At 45.1% G+C, this 27765-nt stretch overlaps 1 protein-coding gene across 1 annotated transcript; it reads right to left on the bottom strand.

The window, feature by feature from the left end:
* Positions 1–12859: 12859 nt before the first annotated feature.
* On the bottom strand, positions 12860–26441 carry LOC144097296 (uncharacterized). The gene is made up of 5 exons (XM_077630042.1): positions 26317–26441; positions 25421–25560; positions 22931–22998; positions 16807–16887; positions 12860–13054 (listed from the first exon to the last, which is right to left on the bottom strand). The coding sequence occupies exons 1-5, from the start codon at positions 26434–26436 to the stop codon at positions 12918–12920; spliced, it is 546 nt and encodes a 181-aa protein (XP_077486168.1). The 5' UTR covers positions 26437–26441; the 3' UTR covers positions 12860–12917.
* Positions 26442–27765: the final 1324 nt, after the last annotated feature.

The raw sequence follows: 27765 nt of genomic DNA, 5'->3' as shown, positions 1-27765 counted from the left end.
TCCAACTCTTCAGCACAGGCAGACGTCAACAATACACCGGAAACACACGGCGATGCAACGCGCGCGACAACAAAACACAAATCCTTCGCCGCAAGCACGTTGAACGACTCTGCGCTCGAGCTGTGCTTCCCGCACTGGATGGATGGATGGATAGATACGGCTGAACCCTTTACATCGGGCGGTGGCTCAGGCCACCTAGCCATGTCTTGTGAAATTTTACTCCTGTCTTGCTTTTAGCCACCAATCAGATAACCTTCGCTTGGTTACTTCTAACCTCTTAAAATCCACTTTCCCTTCACTATCCCTAAACCCCAATGCCTTGGGTAAGTCAGCCCCGCTGCCTTCCACTGTAGGGTGAAGCCCTTTACAGAAAAGTATCAAGTGTTCAGCTGTTTCCTCCTCCTCTCCGCACGCAATGCACACTGTGTCTATCTCCTGGTACCTGATTCTATACGTCTTAGTCCGCAAAACTACAGTCCTGGCCTCAAACAACAAAGAACTTCCCCTACAATTATCATAGATATTTTCTTTGACAATTTCCTGTTTAAAGGTCCGGTATGTTTCTAGTGCCGATTTCGTCAGCATCCCTGTTTTCCACAAAGCTCTCTCTGTTCCTTTAACCTTTTTCTTAACCGATAATTGCTGATTTGCCCCCTTACTGCTGTCCAGATATTTGCTTGTCAATTTTCTAATTCGCTTTCTCCATTTCGTGTCAACATTCTTTATATACAGGTATCTGAAAACTTTCCTAGCCCACCGTTTTTCCTCCATCCTTCTCAATCGTTCCTCAAATGCTATCTTACAGCTAGCCACTCTGCTCTCGAAAGACGCCCATCCCATACCACCCTGTACCCCTGATTTGGTGTATTGCCATGTGCTCCCAAAGCTAACCTCCCTACTCCCCGTTGCCTAATTTCCAGCCTTGCTTGAACATCTGGCCTCGTACACAGGACCGCATTCCCGAAGGCCAGGCTAGGGACCACCACCCCTTTCCAGATCCCTCTTACCACCTCATACCTATTGGAATTCCACAGTGCCCTATTTTTCATGACAGCTGCATTCCTACTAGCTTTATTCATTACATATTTTTCATGCTCTGTCAGATACTCAACACTGTTATTTATCTACACCCCAAGATACTTGTACTCATTCACTACTTTTAGCACGAACTCCTGTATTCTATGCTCGCCGCCCTCTTCATTAAATGTCATGACTGCAGATTTTTCCTTACTATACTTGAAGACTAATCTATCTCCCTCGGTACTGCATATGTCTAACAACTTCCGCAGGTCTTCCTTGTTGTCAGCCATTATCACTATATCGTCCGCATATATTAGTCCCGGTAATGTCTGTTTAATCAATTCCCCTTGCTTGAAAAAAGATAGGTTGAAACCTAGTCCGCTCCCCTCTAGCTTTGCCTCCAAACCTTGCAGGTACAACATGAACAACAAAGGGGACAGAGGACATCCTTGTCTAAGCCCCCGCTGTATCTCTAAAGGCCCTGATACATTTTTTTCCTATTTTATGAGCACTCTGTTACCTCTCTATATATATATATCTTTTAAAAGATTAATTACTCCATTTTCCACATCCAATGTGCCCAATATGTCCCACAAATGCTCCTGAGTAACGTTGTCATAGGCTCCCCTAATATCTAGAAATGCTAGCAATAAGGGCCTATGTTCCTTTTTCGCAATTTCTATACACTGTGTCAATGAAAATAGATTGTCCTCCAACCTCCTTTGTTTCCGGAACCCATTCTGTAGTTCCCCTAACACCCCCTCGTTCTCCACCCAAGCCTGCAGTCTATCCTTTATAATTTGCATCACCACCCTGTAAACCACAGATGTCACTGTTATGGGGCGATAGTTACTTACGTCTGCTTTGTCCCCCTTTCCCTTATATATCATGTTCATTCTACTTAATCGCCATTCATCGGGAACTTTCTCATCCACTATCATTTTGTTCACTACCTGTATTAATGTTTGCTTGGATTTTGGTCCTAACTTCTTTATCAACATAATCGGGATACCATCTGGTCCTGTTGATGTGCCACTAGGAACCTTCTTCTCTGCCCTTTCCCACTCTCCTTGCTCAAGTGAAGATATTGCTGTAACCGCTCTATCCTCCTTCGATAAATTATGTACCACGTGCTTTGCTGAAAATTTTTCCGTCATCCTTGTTCCTATGTGTTTTATTACTCATTGCATTTAGATGTTTCCAGAATTTTTGGGCTGCTTTTCTATCCTTTTTATTTACTTTTGAAATCCATTGGGCACCCTTTCTTCTAATTTTCTCATTAATCAAATAGGATGCGTCCCTTCTACACTTTATGAAGGTATCCCATTTTCTGTCTACTTTGGGTTTTGGTTCCCCCTCTTCTTGGAATATCTGTGTTCCCTGGATGCTTCCTTGCGCTTTTCTATTGCCCTCTTGACCTCCTCATCCCACCAACTCTGGGTTTGCATCTTTTCCCTTTTAGCTTTACTCGCACCTTAGCTAGCTCTAGCTCCAGTAATCGAGTTAATTTGGTATAAGTCCATTCTGTTTCACTATCCTCAAAAATTACTTTCTCGATTTGTTTTACTGCTACTTCCAATTGCTTTTCTGAGTAAAAATTTCCCCCTGATTGTTTATCTTGATTCAGTCCTACATTGCTTTTTCTTCTGAAGCTCAACTTGATACGCTTGTGGTCACTACCTAGACTTCTGGAACCATCTTCATCTATGCTCATTACCCCTAATCTGTTATACATCCTCTGTGACATTAGTGCATAATCTATCGTCGAGTGCAGACTCCCCGCCTCCCATGTTATGAGCCCTTCACACTTCTCGGTGCTGTTGCATACAACTAAATCATGCCTGTCACACATGTCCTGCAGCATGCTTCCTGTCGAATCCGTGTACCCATCCAGGTCTTCTATGTGTGCATTCATGTCGCCTAATATAATTATCTCGCCCTGTCCTCCTAGCTCATCAATGTCGCTTGCAATACATTCTAACATTTTCCTGTTTTCCTCTTTGGCATTAACCCCTGTCCACAGGTATACAAAGCCAAGGAGTGTTTGCTTGCCTGCCACTGTTCCTTTTAGCCATATATGTTCCCTGCGTCCCAGTCTAACCCTTTAAAAATTCATACTTTTATGAATGAATGCCCCAATTCCACCTCCCTTTCTGCTGCCCTCTGTTCTATTGCAATATTCCCATGCGTAGTCTGGGTTACAGGGTGGTTGCTCCATGTCTCTAAGATGTGTTTCCGCTAAACCATATACCATTAATTCCTCCTGTCTTAACTGTTCTTCTATTTCCTCCCATTTCAGTCTATTCCTGCCACCTTGCATGTTAATGAAACCTATATCTGAATTAACTTGGCCCTGGCGCTTGCGTCTCTTTCTTCCCCTATGGTTCCATTGTCCGTTTGATCTTAATTCTTCCTTCTCTACACTGGTTCCTTCAGAGCTCTGGGTCCCCCCAAAATGCTGTTGCCTGGCGACCTATCCTACTACCCACCTTCTTGCCAGTGGCACCACCGTAGTGGATGCCATCCTGTGCAAAAGGGTGGGGCCTAACCTCGTACACTTCCCTGTTGACCTCCATCACCTCGTATCTTAGTCGTCGACTCAATAGCCTAATTACCCGATTAGTCTCCACGACCCTCCTTTCCGTTTCGCGAGCCTGCCTCTGGACCTCTGGGATTGTGCATATGGTCACATGCACATTCTCAGAGGCCTCTCTAAGGCTACGCATCCCCACCTCCAACTGCGTCTCAAGATTTTGGCTCCTCCCCTGCAGTACATCATTGAGACGAGCATGGATGACCACAAGGTGTTCGCCATCCATGCTGCCCACCACCACCTCCCGGGCTCTGGCCATTGCATCCACCATGCACTTTCCCGACTGAGCCTCCACCTGCACCCGCCTGTCTGCCTTCACTGCCGTCAGAACGCCTCCCTCAAGCCTCGCTACATTCGAGTCCCCGACCACCAGAACTCTCCTGCGCCCCAAACGTTCGCTTCCTAATTCCATCTGTTGGCCTCCGGATCGCTCTAGCTGACTCTCCTGCCGCTGTACGCTATTGTCGCGAGTTTCCATGCGCGCTTTAACCTTTTTCATATCGTTCTCATTTTTCTCACTCAATGCTCGCTGCACTACAGCACTGTACGATCGACGAGCCTCGTCCCCCACCTGACCCTTCTCCGAACTGGGGTGCCCAGCCGGCCGCGACCTGAGCGCTTCAACCTGTTTTTCTAGCTGGGTCCGCTTTTCCCGCTCTTCTTTAATCTCGCCCACCATTCGCTTCAACAGGGCAGCATTATTCTCCTCCTTTTTAATCAAATCGGCGACCTGAGCTTCCAGCTTAATCGTGCACTCCTCTTACTAGCAGCGCCCCCTGGCCGCCTGGCGCGCCTGTCATCGCTGCGACGGCCTCGCCTCCTCCATTGCTTCCCAGCCCGGACGACACACTGCCCAAGGTTCTAGAGCATTGTAACAGAGGTCAGTGTGGGCGGATGTGGCCATTTTTGAAGTCGGTGAGGCCAACGTTGGATGTACACACGACAACGAGGACCAAAGTAGTAAGCCTTTTTACATGACCTCGCCGTTTATGCTCGAATGGGCGGAATCTTGGGCCTATGTCTAGAAAGCGGTGAACTGGCTTAACCTATGTTGGCATACCGCGGGAAAGTCTGGTCCTATGTAGGGCCACTCTGATCCAATCACTTCCCAATAATCGACCGCTTTTGCGTGCTGCCTCCGTTACGATGTCGAGGCTTGTATGAAGTTCTTGTGCTGATACGCCGGACCTTTTGTCGTCATCAATGGGCTCAGTAACGTCACTTACGACATCGCAAAGGTGGCCTCGACGAATCGCTCGTCACTGACGACGCAGCTCGCTCACGTGGCCCGATTTAAACGCTGCAATACTAGGAATTCTCGACTCGCTTGAGGACGAGCCCCGTCTGCCTGGTCGATTCCGTTGCGCGGCTCTGGACGTTCCCTGTTCTCACCATTTTCCCGCTCACCTTGTGGATAAATCCATTAACGTAAGAATACATTTTGCGAAAATAGTCTCGCTTACGCATTCTTCTTACTGATTCGTTAATCATACAGTAAAAGTAGCTGCCTGCCTGTCCTTTTTTAATCGTGCAGTTTATAATTTTTGTCTGTAACAATCTGTTCCATGTATCCTCTTAACATGCAAGTCATATTATACCTATCTAACAAATTAAAGAAGACATTCTCAACTTAAGGTAACCGGCATTATGACCGCTCGCTTGCGTATATTATTCGTTTCTTAAATGTTTAAATATTGTCACGAAGTGGTGACTGTCGTCCGGAGAGTAGAAAGACTGCGAAAATGGTGCGTAAACAGAACTCTTTATTTGGGCTGACTTCCGCCCACAATTCACTGAATCATTCGGCGCTGGCGTAGCAACAAATGCGTGCTCGGCGGTAGTCGAACAGAATGCTCGCCGCTGTCGTCCATGCTCAATTCAAAGCTGATAGCGAAATTTCGAGATATAGCCTAAAAAAGTCACTAGAACAATCTGGAACAATGTAGAATCAGATCTGCCTCAATGCGATCAATCTGGATAAATGTGGTCGCGTCTTGCATCGCGAACAAAGCGATAAAGCGTCGTTGCGGCATATTTGAAGAATGAACAAACACTGCAAAGATTCGCGGAAATATTTTGTGGAGCCAGAAACACAAATTGATGAAGTGCCACTGTTGGAAACATTCCTTCAGATGCTGACATACCAGAGTGATTGAAACAGCGGTAATGCACACCTAGCCTTGAAGCCTACAGAGCAAAGCAGCAGAGAAGGCGGGTATAACCTGCGGTTGCATTGCCTGGCGAAAACAATTTGACTGAAAGAAACAGTGCGGACTATCCCTTCTTCATCACACTCTCGAGCTCATCTGCATTTCAATACAGGTGGCCATATTTGGTACCTTTGTAATCGTGGTCAGCGAAAGACAATATTTTCGTGTAATATGGTGCCTGCTCATCTTGATGACGTTACAGTTGATATAAAATCGAAGACAGCAGAGCACTTTGTAGTGATAGGTGTTTAAAAGGGTCCCAAAAGCAAAGTGAAATACACGTAAACGCAGTAACTGTTTGTCAAAGCCGCTGTCGCTTTTTTAGAGCCGTATACAACATATAACGCATATGTAAGATGCGTGTACTATGAATCCCGAGGTTAGGTTTTTTTTCTGTCTACTTTTCTCTACCAGCTCATCGTGCTGTCTTTATTTCATATCTGTAAACCTTCAAATGACACAGTACGGCATTGTTAACTGCCCAAACTGCGTGGTCCGAGACCATTTTGCTCAGTTTTATTAGCTTTACCTGATGCTAAATTTCCATCTCATTAGTGCTTCATCTTCAACATGTTTTTGTCCCAACACAGTGTAACAAAACTTATTGTCCTTTCCTAGAAAGCTATTTGAGTTATCTTTATGCTGTGTCTTTTGCTTTTTTGGTAAACGTTTATTGTATGTCAATCTGGCTGCCTGCCATTTCAAAATGTTTGCACATCTTGTGCATGTATCAAATTGTACTTTCGTCTGTTTGTTCCAGCGGGAACTTGATGCAACTTGAATGCATTTTGCTGTGCGTTTCGAGGAGATGCGAGAGAGAGTAAGAGACAGATGTGGGTCAAACGCTAGTCATAAAGTGGTCATTGCATTTCGTCTTTGGTTTGTGTTTTCCCAAAGAACATTCTGCTTCTCGAGGCAATTTCTGCTGCTCACACTTGGCAGAGCATGGCTGTCACCTGGTAGTGTTCATTCCGTGGCACACTATTTTTCATTTTCGTTTCTATGGATTATTATTAGTGAAGTTGATATTGACTGGAAGTTGCACACTAGATGCAAAACTGTAATAACGGAGTAATTACTCACTGATATCCACTCCAGCGCAGCTATACGGCTAGAAAGAAAAAGCTGTGCAGCTTTCTCAGAAACTTCGTGGTTAAAGAAAATTCGTCCTGGTCCAGTTTAAACCCGAGACGACCGCTTCACCGGAGCAGCCACTCTACCAACTGAGCTAACCGGAAGGGCAAGCTTATGATAGCGCGAGAGCTAATTGATGAATAACTCGAAGTGGGAGCAGTGTTGTATCAGATGTTCAGCGGAATCCCCCAAGACGTAGCTCATTTGTTATAAGGGAGTAATTACTCATTAACATCCACCCGAGCGCATCCATACAGCTACAGAGTAAAGCTATACAGCTTTCTCAGAAACTTTCTAGTTAAAGAAAAATTCCTCCTGGTTCTTGGTTCAAGCCCCAAACAACCGCTACACCGGAACAGTCGCTCTGCCAACTGAGCTAACCGGGACGGCATACTTTGGTAGCGCGAGATAGAATTGATCAATAACTCGAAGTGGAAACGGTGTTGGTCAAATGTTTAGCGGAATCCCCCAAGACGTAGTATATTTGTTATAAGGGAGTAATTACCCATTAACATCCACCCGAGCGCATCCATACAGCTACCGAGGAAAGCTATACAGCTTCTTAAGAAACTTCGTCGTTAAAGAAAAATTCGTCCTGATCCGGTTTGAACCCGGGACCACCACTTCACAGGAGCAGCCCGTCTATTAACTTAACTAACCGGGACGCCAAAGTGGTAGAGCGACTGTTCCGGTCAAGCGGTGGTCCTGGGTTTGAACCCCGGACAACGACGAATTTTTCTGAGAAAGCTGTATATCTATCCTTTGTACCAGTATGGTTGCGCTCGGGTGGATGTGAGTAAGTAATTACTCCCTTATTACAAATCTACTCCAACAACGGGGATTCCCCTCGACATCTGACCAAGATGAAAAGCTGGGTGACATATATTGTTTGTAAAGATAATTCTCATCAAGCAACTGATAACAAAGTTTAAAATGAAGTGCGTTTTTGGTGTGGTCTGTATTTTATGAAAAGAGAGGAAAAATTTGCGCAAGTCATAAAAAGTTTGTCATTATTAAAGGGTAATGAATGCAGCTTCTGCTACTGAAATGCGCTTCTGAAAATTTCTATAAGGAGGATATTACCCATTACAAAATATTAATTCGTTGATGAACTGCCCTACTAAAATATAGTTTTATAGTTCGAAGTTAGAGATTTATTGATATATTTTGGCCGCTGGAGCGTGCCAAAAAGTTTTTTTTTGAGAGCTTCGCTCTAGTGGAACGTTCGCTTTAATTTAAGCCGCTCCACGGGCACCTGTGTCACAAAATTCGGCACATGCTAGAAAGAAAGGGCGCAGCGTGTAAGCAATCGCGCCCGCGCGCTATAAAAACGAAATAAAAAAAACAGTGCGGAAGGATTCCCGGAGAACGCGTAATTTTGCGTGTGCTGCTGCCCTTTCCACTCAGCTCGCCGCCGCGGAGCCAAAGTAAACATAGCTACGCGCGGCGTCCATTTTTATAGAATGTTTTAGTAGTTTCTACTCATCGTCGACAGAGAGGGCGTGACATTCACCGCACTAAAGTGATACCATCTGCCCTTCGCCCTCGCAATGGCATCTTCGCAAGCGTGAAGGAACAAGAAATTTCTCGAAGGTGGTTTCCGCGCTCGACCAATGGGGTCGCGCGCCCGGCGCGAGAGGGAGAAGGAGCTTGTGCAGTTGATACTGCGTGTATGTGCGCGCATGCCTTGGCGCGAAGAACAAACAGACGCGGGCTGCGCCTGTAAATGAGGGGCTGTAACTGCTGTCTGTTAGCCCGAGCCGCCGTTTAAGCTTCCGAGAAGCTCGCCCGTTCGACTCCCGGGAGACCACCACCGCCCAGCCACCGACCCGCGAGGCTACGTGCGCCAGTGTGCGGAACGGCCCCATCGTGCTCCTCAAGTTGTCAGACTGTCGCTCTGCCCGGTGAACAAATTGTGTTTTGTTTATTTATCTCTCTCTGTGTTAGCGCACTTTAGGTGCAAATATTCTTTTGAATTGCAATCTCTCTCAATTGTTACTTTGCACGAGGTGCATTTTATTTTTAAATCAATTCGTGTCTGCTCGTACGAGCAATTGTCTCTTTGCTGTATGAACTTTGTCTTGTTTTGTGAACCTGTGGCTCCAACCCAATCTCTGACTTGCGACCGGCGAAAGCTGGGCACTGAACGACCAACGCCCTTGTCATTTGGTAGCTGGTCACCGTCTTATCTTGCCGCGCAGAGTCGAGGGCATCTCCTTTGGGACAGAGACCGCCACCCCCACACGCTCTAAGGGTATTTGGGAGCGCACGCAAAAGTGCGCGAAGTGGTGACATATTCTGGCTTCCGCAACATTATGTTTGGTGCTTTGTGAGCTCAGAGAACGGAGAACGGAGTCGAAAGAAGTTTACGAAGAGGTCGCAAACGAGTGTTTTTCAGCAGAGCGATATTGTTAGGTGCCGCGCTGAAGCGGTTGGAGAGGTTCACAGAGCAGAGATTATGTGTTGCATCTGAAGAGTTCAAACTCAGAATGAATCTCACGCAGATAGTAGAGCTAGGAATTCAGAAAGGTCTGAAGGGAGCTAAACTTGTCCAGTGGGGGGACCTAAATGGAAAGAGGTTCGAGAAGAAAAAGACAGAGAAAGGCAGCGCGCCATAGAAACCGCTGAGAGAGAGAGAGAGAGAGACAAAGACAACGAGAAGAAAGAGAAAAAGAAGTTCAAAGAGAATGTGCAATCCTTGCTAAGAAGCTTGCTGAAGCTAGGCGTTTGAGCAACGTCAAGGGGGCGAGTGGAGCTTACCACCGGAGAGGCCGGGTGGAAGACTAACGTGTCTGGTTCGTTGGTAACCACGGAAGTGGTTTTAACTAGCTCCACTAACGAGAGTGTGGTTGTGGAACAGCCCGTTCCTACAACTCAGATTAAAGAGAGTGAGGATCAGACCGGAGTGTCGCTTCCCGAGGAAAGTGAGAGTGTAGCTGCTACCGAGGTAGTAGGTAGTGCGGGGAAGGCCATCCATAAACTTGAGTCAGAGGGGACCCTAAGGAAGGCGCCTGACGTTGAGGAAGAAAGAAGGAGGTTCACCGAGAAGTCAGAGTGCAGCACGCCTGATTGTTGCAGTAGTGACCATGAGGCAGAGTGGTCGAAAGTCAAAGGGGGCGAAAGCTCCGGCGCACTTGCCACTGAGGAGAGCACCCTCAGTGAAGAACCGGAATCTGCACCGAGTGAAACGTCGAGCAGCGAAAAGGCCTTTCCCGATGACGAAAGCGAAGTGAAGTCTTCCTATGGTGAAGCCGAATGTGTAGTAGAAGGAAGGCCTTTTTGTAAATGCCCTGAAAGTGACTATATGAAGCAAGGAATTGAAGAAGAAATAAGTGCAAGGGAGGAGAATGCGTCTCCAACCTCTGGTGAGCCGTGCCTTCAGCACGCTACACGAGACAAGGTCAGAAAAGGAACCACGAGGAAAACACCTGGCCGAGAAGAAAGTTCAGTCCTCGAAAAACAAAAGGGGGCTGAACCAGTGGCTTCATCGCGAGAACTAATCTCGAAAGATAAAAACGAAAAGGAAACGGGCTTGGCTCCAAGAAGAATGAGGAAGGAAGTAGGACAAAAAAGAACCAAGCTGAAAACAGCTGAGTCGGGTGCAAGCAAGCTACACGAACATCCCAGCAGAGTGAAAAGGAAGCTCCGACGAACGAGCCCCATTTTCAGAAGGGACTCAGTGCGGAAGCGGAAGCACAAACACAAGAGCGCACTCCAAGAAGAAAGCAACGAGAAGCGAAGCCGTAACGAGCGAACTGGCGTAAAATCTGTTCGCAACAGACGCGCTAGCCGCAGGAAAAGAGGAAAAGCTCGAAGTACGAACAGAAACACGCAGAAGAGCACGAGTAGGAAGCAGAGCCAAAATCGCGTATGGAAGACAAGCCTCATTAAAAGGCGAAAGAAGAGCAGAGCTCGCGAAAGTAGAAAAGGCCAGAGTCGTGTGCGAAAGAGAAACAAAAATTCTGCAGAAAGCTTTAGGGAAACAGTCTTGCTCAAGCCCATGTTCGCCGAACGTCGCAGTATCGACAAAAGGATGCATTATACTTGTTTGCACCCTGTGTAATGCTGAGTTAATGGTTTGCCGAGTGTCAGCATGTACTTATGGGCATTTTGACATTGTCAAGTGTTATGTACGTGAAGGCATCATTGTAGTGATGTGTGTAATTTGGCATTCGCCATTGAGTTTGTGAGCGCAAGCATGTGCGCGCGAATTTTGTGTTTTGTGATTATTCTTCAACAATATTCTTATAGGAAGAGGCAGTGTCACAATATTCGGCGCATATTGGAAAGACAACGCGGAGCGCGTAAGCAATCGCAGCCACGCGGTATAAAAATAAAATAAATAAACAGCGGGGAAGGATCCCCAGAGAGCGCGTAACTTTGCGTGTGCTGCAGCCCTTTCCACTCAGCTCGCCGGCGCCGAGCGAATGTAAACATAGTCACGCGCGGTGTCGAATTCTCTATAATGTCTGAGTAGTTTCTGCTCATCGTCGACAGAGAACGCGTGACCTTGACCGCGCTAAAGTGACACCCTCTCCCCTTCGCTCTCGCGCCGTCATCTTCGCATGCAAGAAGTATGGTGGCATACAAGAAGGAACCAGAAATTTCTCGATGGTGGTTTCCGCGCTCGAAGAATGGGGTCGGGCGCCCGGCGCGAGAGGGAGAAGGAAGGAGCTTGTGCAGTTGATACTGCGTGTATGTGCGCGCCTGCCTTGGCGCGAAGAACAAACCGACGAGGGCTGCGCCTCTAAATGAGGGGCTGCAACCGCTGTCTTAGCCCAAGCCGCCGTTTAAACTTCCGAGAAGCGCGACCGCTCGACTCCCGGGAGAACACCACCGCCCAGCCACCGACCAGCGAGGCTACGTGCACCAGTGTGCGAATCGGCCCGGTCGTGCTGCTCAGCTCTTCGGACTGTCGCCGTGCCCGGTGAACAAATGGTGTTTTGTTTATTTGTCTGTCTCTGTGTAACTGCCCTTTGGGTGCAAAGATTCTGTTGAATTGTAATCTCTCTCAATTGCTACTTTGCACGAGTTGCATTGTATTTTTAAATGACTTCTTATCTGCTCGTACGAGTGATTGTGAAATCCTCTGTATAGTCGCTTTGTTTTATAATCTTTGTTTTGTTTTGTGAACCTGTGGCTCCGACCCATTCTCTGGCTTGCGATCGGCCAAAGCTGGGCACCAGACGACCAACCCCCTTGTCGCTTGGTAGCTGGTCTCCGCCTAAGCTTGCCACGCAGAGTCGAAGGCATCTCCTTTGTGACAGAGACCGCTACCTCCACACGCTCTAACGGTGTCTGTCAGCGCACGCAAAAGTGCGCGAAGTGGTGACATATTCTGGCGTCCGCGACACAACGTTTGGTGCTTTGTGAGCTCAGAGAACAGAGAAAGATTCGAAAGGAGTTTAAGAACTGGTCGTGAACGAGAGTTTATCAACAGAGCGATATTGTGAGTTGCCGCGCTGAAGCGGTTGGAGAGGTTCAGAGAGCAGAGGTTATGTGCTGCATCTGAAGAGTTCAGGCTCAGAATGAATCTCAAGGAGATAGCGTAGCTAGGAATTCAGAAAGGTCTGAAGGGAGCAGAACTTGTCCAGTATTTGTTAAGGCATAAAACACGGTAAACACAAGTTACTTGAAGGTAAGCGCGAAAATTTGCTACATTTGTGCACCAAGCAGTATTAAAAGGTAGAGGTTTCATTAGATCCTGCCATTGGATTTACATTCTTTCGTTGTGGTAAGTTTAGAGAGAGATATGAGCAGGGATAAATAATGCATCTAATATGTACCTTTGCAAGGCAGCAAAAAGAAGCTTTTTTACCGATATTAGTAACCCGGCAATTACTTTTAGAAAATCATGAAAACGGTAAGGAGAAATAACTATGCACACTCACTTTCTCTCACACACATTTGCATTCGTGGTTGCAAGTGGCAATGCACAAGGCCGAAGCCTTTATTTGATATTAGCGGTATTCTTCACTGTCATCGCAGAGATCTCGGCTGTGCTCCGGAACCACAACGCCACACGTGTCCACGAACTTGTCGATACACTCTTGTGGTAATGAATCCTTACTTTCTCTTCTTGCCCAAAGAACGCACTCTGCAGATGAATATTTGTGGCAGAATTTCAAAACACGGGAACTCGTTTGTTCGTCAGACACTTTGGTACTTATGTTGAAAATGAAACAGCCAGAAATATAACAAGGCGCTCTAGTTTGTAGGAAGCGTTTTGAAGCATGAATGATTGCTAAAGTCCACGTGGAAAGAAAAACCAAACAATGAAACCAACTGTTTGCAGCAAGCTAAACTTTCCCTGCACATTGAATAAGAGAATTTGTGAAGAGCCTGAACCATTACGCGATTGTTTAGAGCCTTTAGCCCAGCCTGGCCCACTCCGAGAAAAATTATGGAGGTCAAGGTACTTTGAGCACTGTCCATTTTCAGAATTCTCTAATTCTTTGGTTGCTGCTTGAAATTTTCTTATGCCCCACTGGCAGTAACTAATGCTGTTTTTTGAAACTTGGATAGTGGAGCCAATGCGTATTGATATTTCACAATCACTTCAAAGTTTTTTTCGCCTGTTATTTCCTGCGTCGCATTGAGCGAGGATACTTATAGCATACGGCCTACCGCTATCGCCCACGCTTACCGCGTAACGTGTCCCGCCACTGCGTCCGCGCTGATGGTTCCCCTCGCTATGGTATCTACCCTCGCTGCTGGCGGGTGCGCTGTTGACATGAACGTGGCGCCATTTGGCGTCCTCAGGGCGATCTGTGCATGCGCAGGGACGGGGCGTGTACGCTGTGCGCGGTATTGATAGCCGTATGCACTATGCTAAAATTAAAGTGGCAGCTGTAGACGTTGCCATTCCGAAAAATCGGTTATTTGCCGCAGAAATCACTTTGCATTCTCCCTAGGTTTACGGAAGCTTCTAGAGGAACGTATTCTTGCGGAAAGCGCTCATTCATTCATTCGTGTATAATAATAATTGGTTTTTGGGGAAAGGAAATGGCGCAGTATCTGTCTCATATATCGTTGGATACCTGAACCGCGCCGTAAGGGAAGGGATAAGGGAGGGAGTAAAAGAAGCAAGGAAGAAGGAGGTGCCGTAGTGGAGGGCTCCGGAATAATTTCGACCACATGGGGATCTTTAACGTGCACTGACATCGCACAGCACACGGGCGTCTTAGCGTTTTTCCTCCATAAAAACGCAGCAGCCGCGGTCGGGTTCGAACCCGGGAACTCCGGATCAGTAGTCGAGCGCCCTTACCACTGAGCCACCGCGGCGGGGCGCATTCGTGTATACCAGTCGTAATTTCAGAACAAAAGCAAACAATGTGAAACAAGCTGCAAATTCTACTGCATACTTTTCTATACCCTGCAAGGTAGGACCACGATTCCTCGCCCTTTAAAAACGAGTGATTGTCCCTTAAGTATGAAGGATACCTCTTTTCTCGTTGTGCAAAATATTGGAAATTCTTTGTCCTCATAGTAACAACCGTCCGCCTCCTGACTATTTATACCTAATGACTGCATAGGCATGGTTAATGTATGACCGCAAATCTGCCTCTGGATTTAAGAAAAGGGTATAGCATCAACAATGAAAATTGCAGTCCCTTTCCCAAGTTCCGTCAGCTTTGCTCGCGACATTCCTTTTGGTGTTTATTAGCGAATTCATCGTTTATTTTGCAGTGTCAGAAGCTCTCATTGTTTTTATAATGATATGTATATTACTTATTCTTAGCCATCGCAAAGCATTATTCTTACAAACATCTTGACTTTACCGTACTTCGATCGCTCGACAGCTGATAAGTTAGGCATGATATTGTGCGTGTGTACAGAACCCCCACAAAATTGCACCCCATTTATTTTTCCGCCCTTGCACAGCAGGCATTCTCCTCTTCAATGGCAGCCGTACCTGCCGAAAAGTGTGGACCACACTTAACTTTCCTCCAAGAGTATAATGCGTAAGTTTGTGAAGTCTCACCCTCGCAAGTACTCCTAATCTTTCGTACAGATTCTGCCTTACGGTCCATATATGTGCAGTGTGTCATGCAACACATCACTGTTTTCTTTTCGTCCGAAGTGTTCGAATGGAAACGAATGAAAAAAAATTATTTTAATTTCATTGGCGACGGGGGCGCGTTGCTGACAGCCCGGCGGGCAGGTTGCCTCCTGCAACGACGAGGAGGTTGTGATTACATCACAAGGTCACAAGACCTATCTGCGCCATTAATAAGTTAGTTGCCACCTGCCACTGCGGTTAAGTTGTCAACCACTATGATATACAGATTATGATGGCGTCAGAAGGTGGGTTCCCCTCTCTCTGCCAGTCACAATTGTACGTCATGGAAGGTAGGGCACCTCCTTTTTCGTAACACGGAATAAAGAAGGGACGCCGGATTGTCTCGATAACGGGGCTACTAATGCTACTGCACTAAATGTCACTTTTCAAACCGATAAGTAATGGAAGGCAATATTACGTCTTTTTCGAGAGGCTCAAAAGCGATATAGCGCGGCTTCTTTGCTAACTTGACTAGATTCATCGGCATTACTTACTTCGCTTTTTACGTTACCATGAAGTTTTTTGAGCTCTAAAAATTCCCTTGTACCTTATTAATACGGTTGCATTCGTTGCATTCAATTAGGTATTAGCTCCAGCGTTCCAATCTTGTGCCTACTGATGAGCGCCGTAAACATATAGCGTCTTATTAGTACTAACATTACTCTACTCGGATATAAAATGATCATAAGATCTCTATGCTTATAATCGCAACTCTCCTTTGTTAAATTCTATAGTTACCAACCGTATTCACCTGCTTTGCCACTTGTTGCAAGCATAGTACAAGCCCAGAGAGAATCAAACGTAATGCCTATCTCTGCCTCTTTGTAGTTACACCATTCTTTGCGCCCAACCGCAGTTCACGCTAACGTGTGACGAATCAGTTGTCAACATTTGGCTGATTGCGTCCAGTGTGCATTTAATCTTTAGCATTCTAGCACGATAACCATTAAATATGAAGTACTTAGTTATAGTAAACCCCTTCAGCTCAGCCGACCCAGCCCCAAAACGTATCCTGGTATCTTCCAAGCTTATTTGCTACGACTTGAGTAAACTGTGAGAAGATAGGGAAGAGTTATTATATCGAAGCTGGCCTGCTTAATTATGAAATAGTTATTTGTGTGATTCTATCGCTGAATATATGGGCCGGCTCCCATTACTGGTTACAAGCCGAAGTTATGTCACCTCCCACTGAACCGAGCCTATTTTGTCACAATAACGTGTTCACGGAGCCGATTACTTGATATTTCAGCGTGGAATGTGCGCTCAGACTCAGTTTGCGACATTTGGCGCGACTGCTTCAGGCTCAGATACTGAGCTTGAAGTCAACCTCATTCAGGCGACTGGAGGCCATCATCTTGCCGTCCGCAAGTGCTCTGAAGTGCTTCGTTAAGCTTAGGCATCAATAGATGCTTGACGGTGCAGTGTGAGCACGAGCGCAACTTGCGAAATTCAAATTTTTGTCACGCAATTCTCCTTCAGAGATGCATACATCTCCGAATTTTCTAAAGGTTGTATTTTTCCTTCAGCGTTTTTGCATTCACTCTGCTGCGTTAACAGGGTACCGATAATCTAAAAAATGCCCTCAACGAATAAAGCTCTGCTACCTTTTCACACAGAACTTGACATTTCATTCATCGAGATCATCCTTGACGTATCATATCACAATAATAATCGCGCAGGTTTAAAATAATTAATGAGAGGTTGCAACAACAGTCCCGTATTACATAAGCCTAAACAGGGCTTTGGAAGCATTAATACCGCCAGCACTTCTCTGAAGTCTCACTTACGATGTCCATGGTACTCCAGTTCTTCAATTACGCAGCTATTATAATCTGTATAGTGGAATCTTCCCTCCTTAGGTGTCAGATCTGAAAAGTGTGCACACTTGCCATTTATGCACTCATAAAGGTTTCGTCGGGTTCGACACTTAACGACGCCTTTCTATTGTAGCAGTTTCTCCTTTTATATATTCATCAGGATGCCAAAGAAATGTCCACCAACATATGAGAAACATAGCCCCAGTAGAGATGTTTCTTGACAGGTAGTTCAGCGGCGTATATGAGTAGTACAGTTGTGGCACATCAGGTGTTCAACGTAAGCGGAGAAAAAGTTGAGAGCGCTTTACGCTCCGAGTCTTTGTAATTTAGAGGAGCCCAAAGTTAATAGCGACCGCTTAATGATAGAAGTTGAAAACTTGAGATGAATGTCATTGCCACTTGCGCGTAGCAATGCTTGCGATTTTATCTGTAGACACCACAGTCATGATCCGGTATAGAAAACCGGTAAAGAAGAATGGCGCAAGATTTTCAAAGCTTAATTTAAACAGAGAGCACAAACGTTTAAACTAAATATTTTACAGCGTTTACTGAGGCTTAGGGCTTCTTAAATATTTATTATATAAGCTCTGGCGGTACAAAAATCTTTCATGAATGATAAATCTCAGCCACACTTGAACGAAATGAAGAATTGACATACTGAAGCGAAGAAAAAATCGATAGCTAAGAGATATGAGAAAACAAGAAAGGGCTCAACAGCATCTTCAGCGATTTCACTTGCCAAATACACCAGCTGTAGAGCAGTGGAAAATGAGAAAATCCACAAAATATTTTAATAACACTTAGAATAAAAAGGAAAATAAGAGTTACACGTTTCTAATATGTTTTACCACGAGAAAATAAAAATCAAAGAGCGCTTGCTTATTGATCTAAAAGTGCAGATCTAAAAGGCCACAGTTTTCGGCAGCGAAAATACTACCCTATTACCATAACGTCCACAACTTAGATGAGTGCCGCCGCATGAAAATTATATAAATAAAGCACGTTAACTTTTCGCCCACGTTTGGGGCACGGAGGAAGCAGCATTGCCCTCGGAAAATAAAACGTCCTACTGGATGTAAGCGAGGCCTAACAAGGTGTAAACCGACGTCAACAGTGTTTAGGATAGGCCCAATACAGCCAGATGTTAAAAGTGCATGCATCCCGGGACCTTCCCACCGACTTTCTTGGAATATAGCTATTCAATTTTCGATAAGTCGTGGGTGAGAGTTTCCTCTGCGGGGCTGAACCAAGATGGCTGCGAAGCCGTTTTTTCTCTGGAGAAAGCCCTCATATCAGCTATCAATGCGGAAAAGATTGAGGAATGTAGTCCTCACCAAGAGCAAGGAAGTACCGGCGATTTTTGAGCCACAGGTTGTCATGGACGGCGGGAACCTTCGAAGCATTACCCTTTGATTAACCGCAAAGCACAATTTTCTTTGTATTTCTGCTCTTGCATATTACGCCAATGCCATTTGTCGCAGACAATGTTCCTCATCCTGAAATTATCAAATGACGGTCTCGAGGCGCAACAGTCGACTCAATGGGCTCAAAAGGCCGCCGGCATGTCGGTTGCCTGCACTACAAGCTTTCTTTCTCTTTCCCTCTGACCCTTATCTCCTATGGAGTTTCTAGCCCGGTTTCTGGTGAAAAGATTACTAATTCCGCCCTTAAATCCGGCATGCGTATTAAGCGCAGAGCAAACTGGTCAGAAATCTTCCAAGGGTTAATGAATTCGGCTCTTCGCTGCGCTAGAAATGGATTAGTTTTTTCGTGTCCACATTTATTATCAGTGACAACCACCACACCAGGCGGCGAGTAAATTGCATAAATATGTCCGCTTGATATTTGTTTTTGCGGAGACACCCATAATTTTGTTTATTACATTGTTCATTTCTACCACATTTGCTTCTAAATACTGACAACGCTCTTCAGTTGTACCAATTCGAATGATCGCTTGGCATTATTTAAGGCTACTAGAAGGCATTTGTTGGGGCAGAAAACGCTGGCGTTTGACTAACAATCCCTGAACAATAAAAAAAATTCAAGAGGTTAGGGAGAGTTATGTAGGCAATTTAGTAGACGGTGACGAGGGTGCGCTATTAGCGTTTATATTTTTACGTGTATTTGGCCCACTTGCAACGTGTGTGGTTCCAACGGTAAGATGAGGCGCTTCATCTCTATCTTACCAAACAACATGAGGAAATTAGGGCGTTAATTGGGCCTGCAGTGACTGCAGCAAATGAGACATTCTTTTTAGCTCAACAGCGTAGTCCACTGCGTAGTGTTTTCTAAAAGAACATATCTGCATTTTGCGGCTGATGACTGAGGCGTAAAATCAGCCACTATTGTCGAGAACGTTGCCAGTATGATCACGGAGCTTATGGGAACCTTTTGTGTTTGACACTTACATTTGCAGTGCCACTGGGTTCGTACTTGTAGTTCAGGCAAGTCATTGGTCTTTGAGAGATTAAAAAATATGAGGTTTTCGGCAAACACCAGTGTTCGTTTCAAGCTCACTACGGCATTTTTGCGCTGCGGTACGCAGCATCTGCGTGTTACAGAAGAACCTCGAGTGACTGTGATTCTTCAGGCTGCTAAAAAATCGCACAGCTCACTGGCGGTATTGAGTTTTATGGATTCAGCATTGCTTTTTCGTACAACCGTGTACTACCACAAAGGACGCACCTTGTGAAAATTAGCCCCGATCTGTACTCGGTTAAGTAAGGGAGACCACAGTGATGGTGCTTTCCATGAGTTTGTCATATTTTCTCAGAGCGCCAGGTAGACCTTCAACTCCCCAGTGAGCAGATATGTATGATTCGAAAAGCTCCGGCTCACATTATAACCGACATCCAATTAATAGCACTTCATGACTCCCTGCTCTAGAGCTTCGAGCTGTTACCCGAACATGACGTTACACAAATTTATAGCGTATTAGCGAAATTATAGTTATAACATTAGTCCAGGTCTTTGAGCTTAGGGAATCATGTAGACGTTGCTAAACGTGCCTCGACAGTAGAGGTATTGTAATCGTGTTTCTCAGTGTGTTGTACCCTTCCTTCTTAGGTTTAGACAAATGCTGGCGTTGGAAGGGTACCCAAAGGAGGATCTATTTCCATGTCAATGAAAAAGCTCTCGAGGAGGGTCAAGGAGTAGAAGCGTTCATATATACAGTTTGGTGATCTCGCGAACAAGTTCAATATGCAAGGATCCCAAGCTATGGGCAAAACTGTGGTGGTTGGTGCAAGATGTAAAATAAATGTTTGGTAAAGCATGTAGGGCGAGAGAGACAAAACTTGATTTATTTTCTTTTTGGATTCAGTCTCTAATTCCGAGAGCAGCGGTTCTTTCTGCATAGGCAAGTTAATGATTCGAGAAGTGACACTGATTGCAACCACGATTATTCGAGTTTATAAAGCGTCGAGGGCTGGCTACTACTGTTTATTCTTTTATATTGAACGCAGTCGTCTGGGGACCGAGCGAATTTTTAAAATTGAGCGCACATGTAAGTGTCGTAAGGAAAATAATTCGTGCTTAATGCAGCAAAAATAGCATAAATTACATAATTGGCGCTTATTATCAACAAAAACCTATGATGTTACGACTCTAATTTTTTTATGGCACAAAATAAAAATGGCGGGTCGCATGACAGTTTTTATTGTAAAAACGGACTCAACCAACCAGTGCACGCCAATACCCTAAGCCTGGTTCTTTAGGCTAAGCCACACCTCAAACTAACAACCAGCGAGCCTCCGCAAATAGACTACTTAATACGCAAGCACAAAGGCAGCACTTAAATTACCAAACAAGCTAAAAAAGCGAAACTGCTCGAACTAGCTAGAGTCCATATCACTCCATATGAACTTCGAAAGGCCCACTTACAAGCCCATTATGTTAAACTAGCTGCTGCAACTACCAAGTGATACATAATAAGGTAGACATCACTACCCGTGCAAACAATATATCACTAAGAACACTCCTCACCCACATTTACACTAAAATCTAAGCCAAAAAATAACCGAGGAACGGCATCACGGCTTTCACCAAGGTCGCAGGAAGGCGCGCCTGGCAGAACTACAGAAATGGTACATGAATGAGCCCGATGCTTTTTGAGTGAATGCCACCTGCGATGAGCACGGAGCCACTGCGGTCGCCCACAAACCCCACATCACCCTTAACTTTCGAGCTTCCTCCAAGCACAACTTCTGAGGAAGCCGAGGAATCCTGTATTGCCCTTGCACTGACATACACATGCGTCAGTTACATAGTAAACTGTAGACTGTACATGCTAAACGGTAAGCCATTGTAAACTTTGCCAAGGTTAGGGTTCATCCCCTTGCACAGTGCCTGCGGCACTCCTCAGCTACCAACTTTCGCGCTGAGCTCATCTGGGTGCCTGCGCACTCGGGAAATCCCGACATCGAGGCCGCCGACTCCTTAGCCCGATGGTCTAAAAAGCGGGCACAGGCGGACCTCGGGGAGGATTTCTCGAAGGAAAGTATGCACTCGTTTGCTGAGCTCACTGTAAAGTGCCGCGCCGAGTGCCTCATATACCCGCCCACCCCACTCATACCCCCCCCTAACAGATAACAGTCAATTTGGCGCCGCCTACATATGCGAATGCTGCCCACACCCGCCAATCTTTCTGAATTTATGCCGGTAACCCTCATGATCACTTTGTGCTTCCACACGAAGGCCACCCTTCTGCACGCCCTCCTATCATGCCCAGCGTCCTATCCCCCCGCCGGGCCAGTGCCTCTACGAACCCAGGACGAATGGGAGACCACATTGCGGTCAACGGACCTGGCCAGGCAGAAGATCGCCGTCAGCCGGGTCGCAAAAGTCATGGATCAACACGGCATGAACGTTTAGACTGTGAGTCGGGTCGTGCGGAGACCCAGGTGGCTGTGCTCCTCGAATTCGCTTTCTCAATAAAGTTCTTGTCACCACATAAACCACGTAAATTGAAACTTACGTTTCGAGGCTCAGCGGCTGCAGTTGCTTTCCTTTCAGACATACCTTCTCGCCCCGTGTATTTGAAATGTGGAAAGACTTGCCAATCACTGTTGTGGACCAGAGCGATCTGCATGAATTCTAATGATATCTGGATAACTATCTGCTTGAAAGAGCCATTTGATGCTTGAATGAATGTATCGTTTCATGCTGATGTATTCAGTGCTTGTGAATATTGCTGCTTTTCTATGAAATTTTAATACCCTCTCTGTAAGAACCTTCGCACTAGGGTTGACCGTATTGTTAAATAAATAAATAAAATCTCGTCTGAATACAGGCAACCACTACTTGGCTGTGCTTCTTTTATAGAAATCATAGGCAGTGGTCTGCTAACGGAGGCTGCTCGCGCAGGGAATAATAAGCAATCTTGAAGGTGTGTTATTAACAAAGTTCATCAATGACTCACAAGCAGCATTTCGAAATTACCGCTAGAGCCTGGCATCTTATGACGCTGACCAAATCTCGGTATCCAACGACACAACCTCATCCAAGGTCGTAGATGTATGCAGCCCTGCTGATTACTCATTTTCTGGGCACCAGCGTGCACACGCTATCAAAAATGCAAGCTCCACCAGGGCTTTAGAGACACTCATCGACGTGTTTGACAGCAGCCAGCACCGAACCGGTACAGAACTCTGCTCGAGCATGAATGCCTGCCCAGGCATAGACATTCAGCTTGGCACAAACTAATAACGTGAGACGAGGCACTCGGCTCAAAGTAGCTAGAAACCGATATATATATACCCGCACACTCATTTCAGCTTGTTACTCCAAAACTTTCCTCATTCTGCTGTAACGTATCCCTACAGTGTAATGAATGCCCTTTACTACGCCACACCGCTTGGGTGTTGTACCTCGACCAGGCAGGCCGCCAAAAATCCGACATCACCCCCTGCAAATGTGAAGCCGTGCTGCCCAGCTCAGACCTTGTTTACTAGAGCTAGAGGATTGACGCGGCAGACTGACAGTGTCCGCTGCAGTAGCCCCGGACTGAAGGCCCATTCCAGACGGGAAACTTCTAATTCGTTGATATATAATGTTTTGCATCATAATAATCATCGTAAAGAAAAAAGTCTCAAACCGTCATCAAGATAGAAGGTAAACGCTCCAGGATCTTTCAAGGCCTGCACGTGGAATGGTATTTTTTGCCTGCAGAGAAGAAATAAGTTACTGTAAATGAATTTTGCTTTGTACATGAAGTGCATAACTAATGTTCATTGCATAGATGACTGCAATGACATGGGTGCGCTACTGCATTCTAATTTAATAATAATCTCAATACCAGTGTATTTTTGTTGTTTTGAGCTAGCATTACATATTTTGTGGCTTACGATGGGGCTGTCGATAAGCGATTCTAGGTCATGGAGGCTCTTCGCTCCCAGAAACCTCAACATCCTCTGGCTCTTAGGTTGTCCGTTAGCCACAAGGAGAGGGTTTCTTCCAGCTCCGTCAAACCTCGGGAGGTTACCGGTGACTGATTGTGATTTTTCAACGCAGCCGCCCCGGTTACGTTCGGACACGGGTACTCCAACTCAGTAGCCGGGCGTCCTACCCATGAGCCACCTCGGCGGGCAGAGCCCAATAGTAATTTATGCCAGCTAGCAAACAACATCATTTGCATGCACCTACCACAGAGTGGCGAACTTGCAAAACTTTAGTTCTTTCTTCTAAGACCTGCTACATCCTCTATATATTGCTTAAAGAGTTTCTAAGATTATTGTTTACAATCTATTTGAGTATTCATTCACAATATCTCCGAAGTTCGCTTTTCCATGTACTCAAATGTTGAATACCACATACAAAATCGACATTGAAAAAGCGAAAGCACGCTTCTGTTTTTCTAGTGACGGATATTCGATTCAACATTTTCTATTTTCAGTCACGGTTATTCTAGTGACGCCTATACTCGGGCTCTTCTGGCATAAATGTGGGGCAATTCTATTATCCTGCTGTAGTGCGAGCGAGTTTAGCTGAAGGTTGGCCCCCTTGAGCAAGTTACCTTTTCTTTTATGAGCGGTAGCTCTTACTCATCACGTTTCGAGGTTTCGTGGGGTCTGCTACCACCTTTGATCACAGCGCCACCTGTGGCAGCGACTACTCATCATGTTCCCAGATTTCTTGAGGTCTCCTAGAACTCTGAGATCAAAGCGTCATCTGTGGCTGCAACTAGAAAACAGCGCATCTCGCATTAAGACTTGTAGCGCCATCTAAAATAGCATTGTAGAAACAACCACCTGCCGTGTGCCAATGATGACGTCAAAGTCCAAAATAATGAATAGAGGCGGAACTATGTGAGTACGACGTCAAGGGGACGAAAATGTGGCATAGATTTTTTTTCTCGAATCCAAGATGGCAGGCATTAAAATTGGTTGTGCCCTGTCATCCATTCCCTGTCATCCATAATGGAGCAATGAGAACACTTTTATACATATACATTATAAGCGGGTAGTTTTTATGCGAATGGAGCTTTGAAGACGGCAACAAATAAAAACTTTCCTGTGAGGTATCCCGGCGTAGTGATTTTTGTCATTTGGTCGTTCTAGATTTCCGTTTTGAAGACATCACAGCTTTCTTGTCCTGGGTGCAGACAAAAAGGATGCTTCTTCGCTAATGACTTCCTCTCTAATCCTGTCAAGATTTTTTTTCGAATATATTATACCAGAAAATGCATGCTGAGAAAGCAGTTGGGAAAGCAGTGGGGCATCAGAATGTAATGAATGTATTTCTACGCTTGTGTTTCTTGTCTTCGGCGGCAGCTTTCAGTACCTTCTGGCTGGCAACCAATATTCTTTTTGCACTGAAGACATGTTTTAGAAATATATCGTTTAAACTGATTCTGCTCAATTTTTGATACCTACTCTACAAGTTTGTGAACTGCTCACACATTAGAGTGTTCAGCTACCACTGAACCAGGTGCCGTTTTCTGCGAATCTGCAGTGCGAAAATTCGAAACTACCTCTACACATTTGAAGACTAGAGTAGTTTACATACACAATTTTCAAGTAGGCTGCCTTAGCTGTCACGAATTGGTTTGCATGTGGAAAATATTTTGCAAGGCCCAGAGTATTCTTTGGGGAATTCTTGTTTTGTTGAATTTTCTTTGTTTAAGGCATTTAATTCGACAGCGAACATATTCTTTCTGCTTCAGATCTTTGTTTAAGGCTTTTAATTCGACAGCGAACATATTCTTTCTGCTTCAGATATATTGTGCCACTTTCGCCGTATTTTATGTAAGCAGCTTAACTGCTGTACCGCTTGTGCAGCTGCTGCTGTTAAGCTAAATTTCTTGTTACGCTTTACGGATGCATAACAGATCCCAATTATTTAGCAACAAAGCTAGGAACAAAGTGTAGCCAAGTTTTCCATTCCTTCTCTGGACTAGATCTCCTACCGCATATTTCCTTCATCCCATCTATACAAGGACACAAAGATCTCGAGTGTATAATATATATATATATATATATATATATATATATATATATATATATATATATATATATATATATATATATATATATATATATATATATATATATATATATATATATATATATATCCGAAAACTGCATACCCTGTTGCTGGGAAGTGCAGGACGTACGTTGCTGTTCGTGTCTGTTCGTCTATCTCGGTTCGCTTTGCAGCCCAGCATTCAAAGATAGTGTCATTATCAGAGTCAGACATGGCCACAGCAAATGGGAAATTCTTCATAATCTGAGGATCAAAAAGAACCAAATGCAGAAAATCGATTTCCTTGCTCAGGCACTAACTGGTCAGAGCAGGCCAGGAGTTTGCCCATTCAGTGTTATTACCGATATGTATCAGAAGCCTCAGTGGTATCATGAATGCGCACACACAATCTGGCAGCCATAGGTACAAGATTTTATCTCTGATGAGCTTCTACATGTTCTCCTCAACAAGCCTCTTGGCTAACTAAACGATGCTACAATGTTTTGTAGCCTTTACTGCGTTCGCCCCGAAAAAGAGGTGACGTTTAATGGGGTATATGCTTCACGCCCGCTGACTAGTCTTAGCAGCCCTTTTTAACTATCCGATTCTGCCTTAACCTTTGCGTCTCGAGCTCGGAAAGCTGGGGATGCATGGTTCATGTTGCATTCATGTAATTTTCGCTTTTTTAGGGAGTCTGAATAGTAAGTAGTTGCGAAAATGAATTATCCCTGAATCTTAGTGAATTATAACAACCAAAAATGTTTCACCGTTTTGGCATCGAGAAATTTCTGCAGCCCCTGCAGGCAGACCAGAAATAGGAATTTTAGAAGCTAAATAAGGCGCTTCTTTTGACGGCATGAAACATGACTTAGACGTATTCATGGGAGCCTTAGTAAAATATTTTCTTCGCGATGAAGACCAGAATAAGCAAGGATACGTCGCAGGTCAGAATGCCGCACAGGTTTGGCTTTCTCTCACCATTACTTGGGAACGCTTCACCGTTTAGCCCCAACACGTTACCTTGAAACTGTCCGCCGGTTCGTGCTGCAACTTTTGCACACCTCCTGGTGCACCAAGCTTCCCAAATGCTACGTATAAGCAGCAGATTGCAATCAGAGCAGGCGCTGCCAGAGTGGCCATGTTGGCTGGGGTGTATATATGCGATAGATTTCCAGCTGGCGTTTATATACACAATGACAGATCTTCTAACACAGCTGTCGCACAACAGCATCACCATCATAAATAACATCTTTTTAATTAAATATCTCCCAGCTGTCAAAAGATACCTGCAGCCACTGCCCGAAAATGTGCTTTTTTTGCGCAACATGTCTGTAACTTTGATAGATATGCTGTCTTTCCCTGGTTAGGTTCGATGCACAACTAGCCAGTTTTTTTTTTCAATGAACGCGTGAGTGAGACGACTGTTCGTTTCAAGTGTAAGTTAAAAGGCTGTTCAGTGAAACGAACTAAACCTCGTCCTCTTATTTCTTGTTTTTTTTACCTGTGCCTTCAAGTTATAAGTTGAAGGAAACGTGGCAGCAACATTATCTGATATAATTATTTGATTGATTATTTCAAATTTTTCTTTGCAGCAGGAAGGAAGGCCGTGCCACGTTCCCTTTCCTCTTTTCTCAGCGGCTTGCATGCGCAGTAGTGAAGATGAGTGTATCTTAAATGCATTCTTTCGATACTATATTTGTGTTTTGACCAGGTACCACAGGGCAAGAAATAAATGTTTGAAAGTATTGATATCGAAAGAATATTTATTCCATATCGTATATTTTAACGACACACTGCACTCAAAACTACCTACGGCTGAAAAAGTACATTAATACTGCAGGAAACAAACAACTTTTACTCTTGAGTTAAATAAATATGGGATGAAAGAAAACGCGGGTTTTCTCGTTCTTCGCGTAGCCCCCGGAAAACTAGCGATCCTTTTTTTTTTTTTATCGAGTCGCGCGAAGCCGTGTTGATACCTTCTTTGGCGGCTCCCATGCGGAGACTTGGCTCCTCACCTCTTGTAGGGCGCCCGGATGGCACTGCTCATCTTTTATGCTCATTGTTTTCGTCCGATTCACGCAGGAGGAATCTTCGTTTGGAAGGGACACGATCTAAACTGGTTTGTTTTCACAGAAAGCGTTTTCGCGCTGGAAGAAAGTTGGCTGTTACACATCATGGCTTCCCGCCCTAGCAAGAAGACACCAATAAAGCATGCAGTAGTATTTAGTGTTGCTTGTGTGGTTGTCAAGACAGCTGCAGGAATGCTGCTCGAAAAGGTCGCAAAAGACATTGTACCTGCTCTGACAACAGCCAGGAGCCGACTTGAAGAAAAAAACTGCAGAAGATTTATTTTAATGGCATTATTTTACTATCTTGTCAAGCCAAATCTTGGTCTTTACTGCAATTAGCTTTAGTGCAGTGCACTGCTCAGTTTTAAACAGTCCCTTCATGGTGCTGTTCTTACTC

Source organism: Amblyomma americanum, chromosome 7, assembly GCF_052857255.1.
Source record: "Amblyomma americanum isolate KBUSLIRL-KWMA chromosome 7, ASM5285725v1, whole genome shotgun sequence".
NCBI classification, from domain to species: domain Eukaryota; kingdom Metazoa; phylum Arthropoda; class Arachnida; order Ixodida; family Ixodidae; genus Amblyomma; species Amblyomma americanum.
The sequence above is the reverse complement of the archived record's forward strand: the minus strand, read 5'-3'. Positions and strand labels throughout refer to the sequence as shown.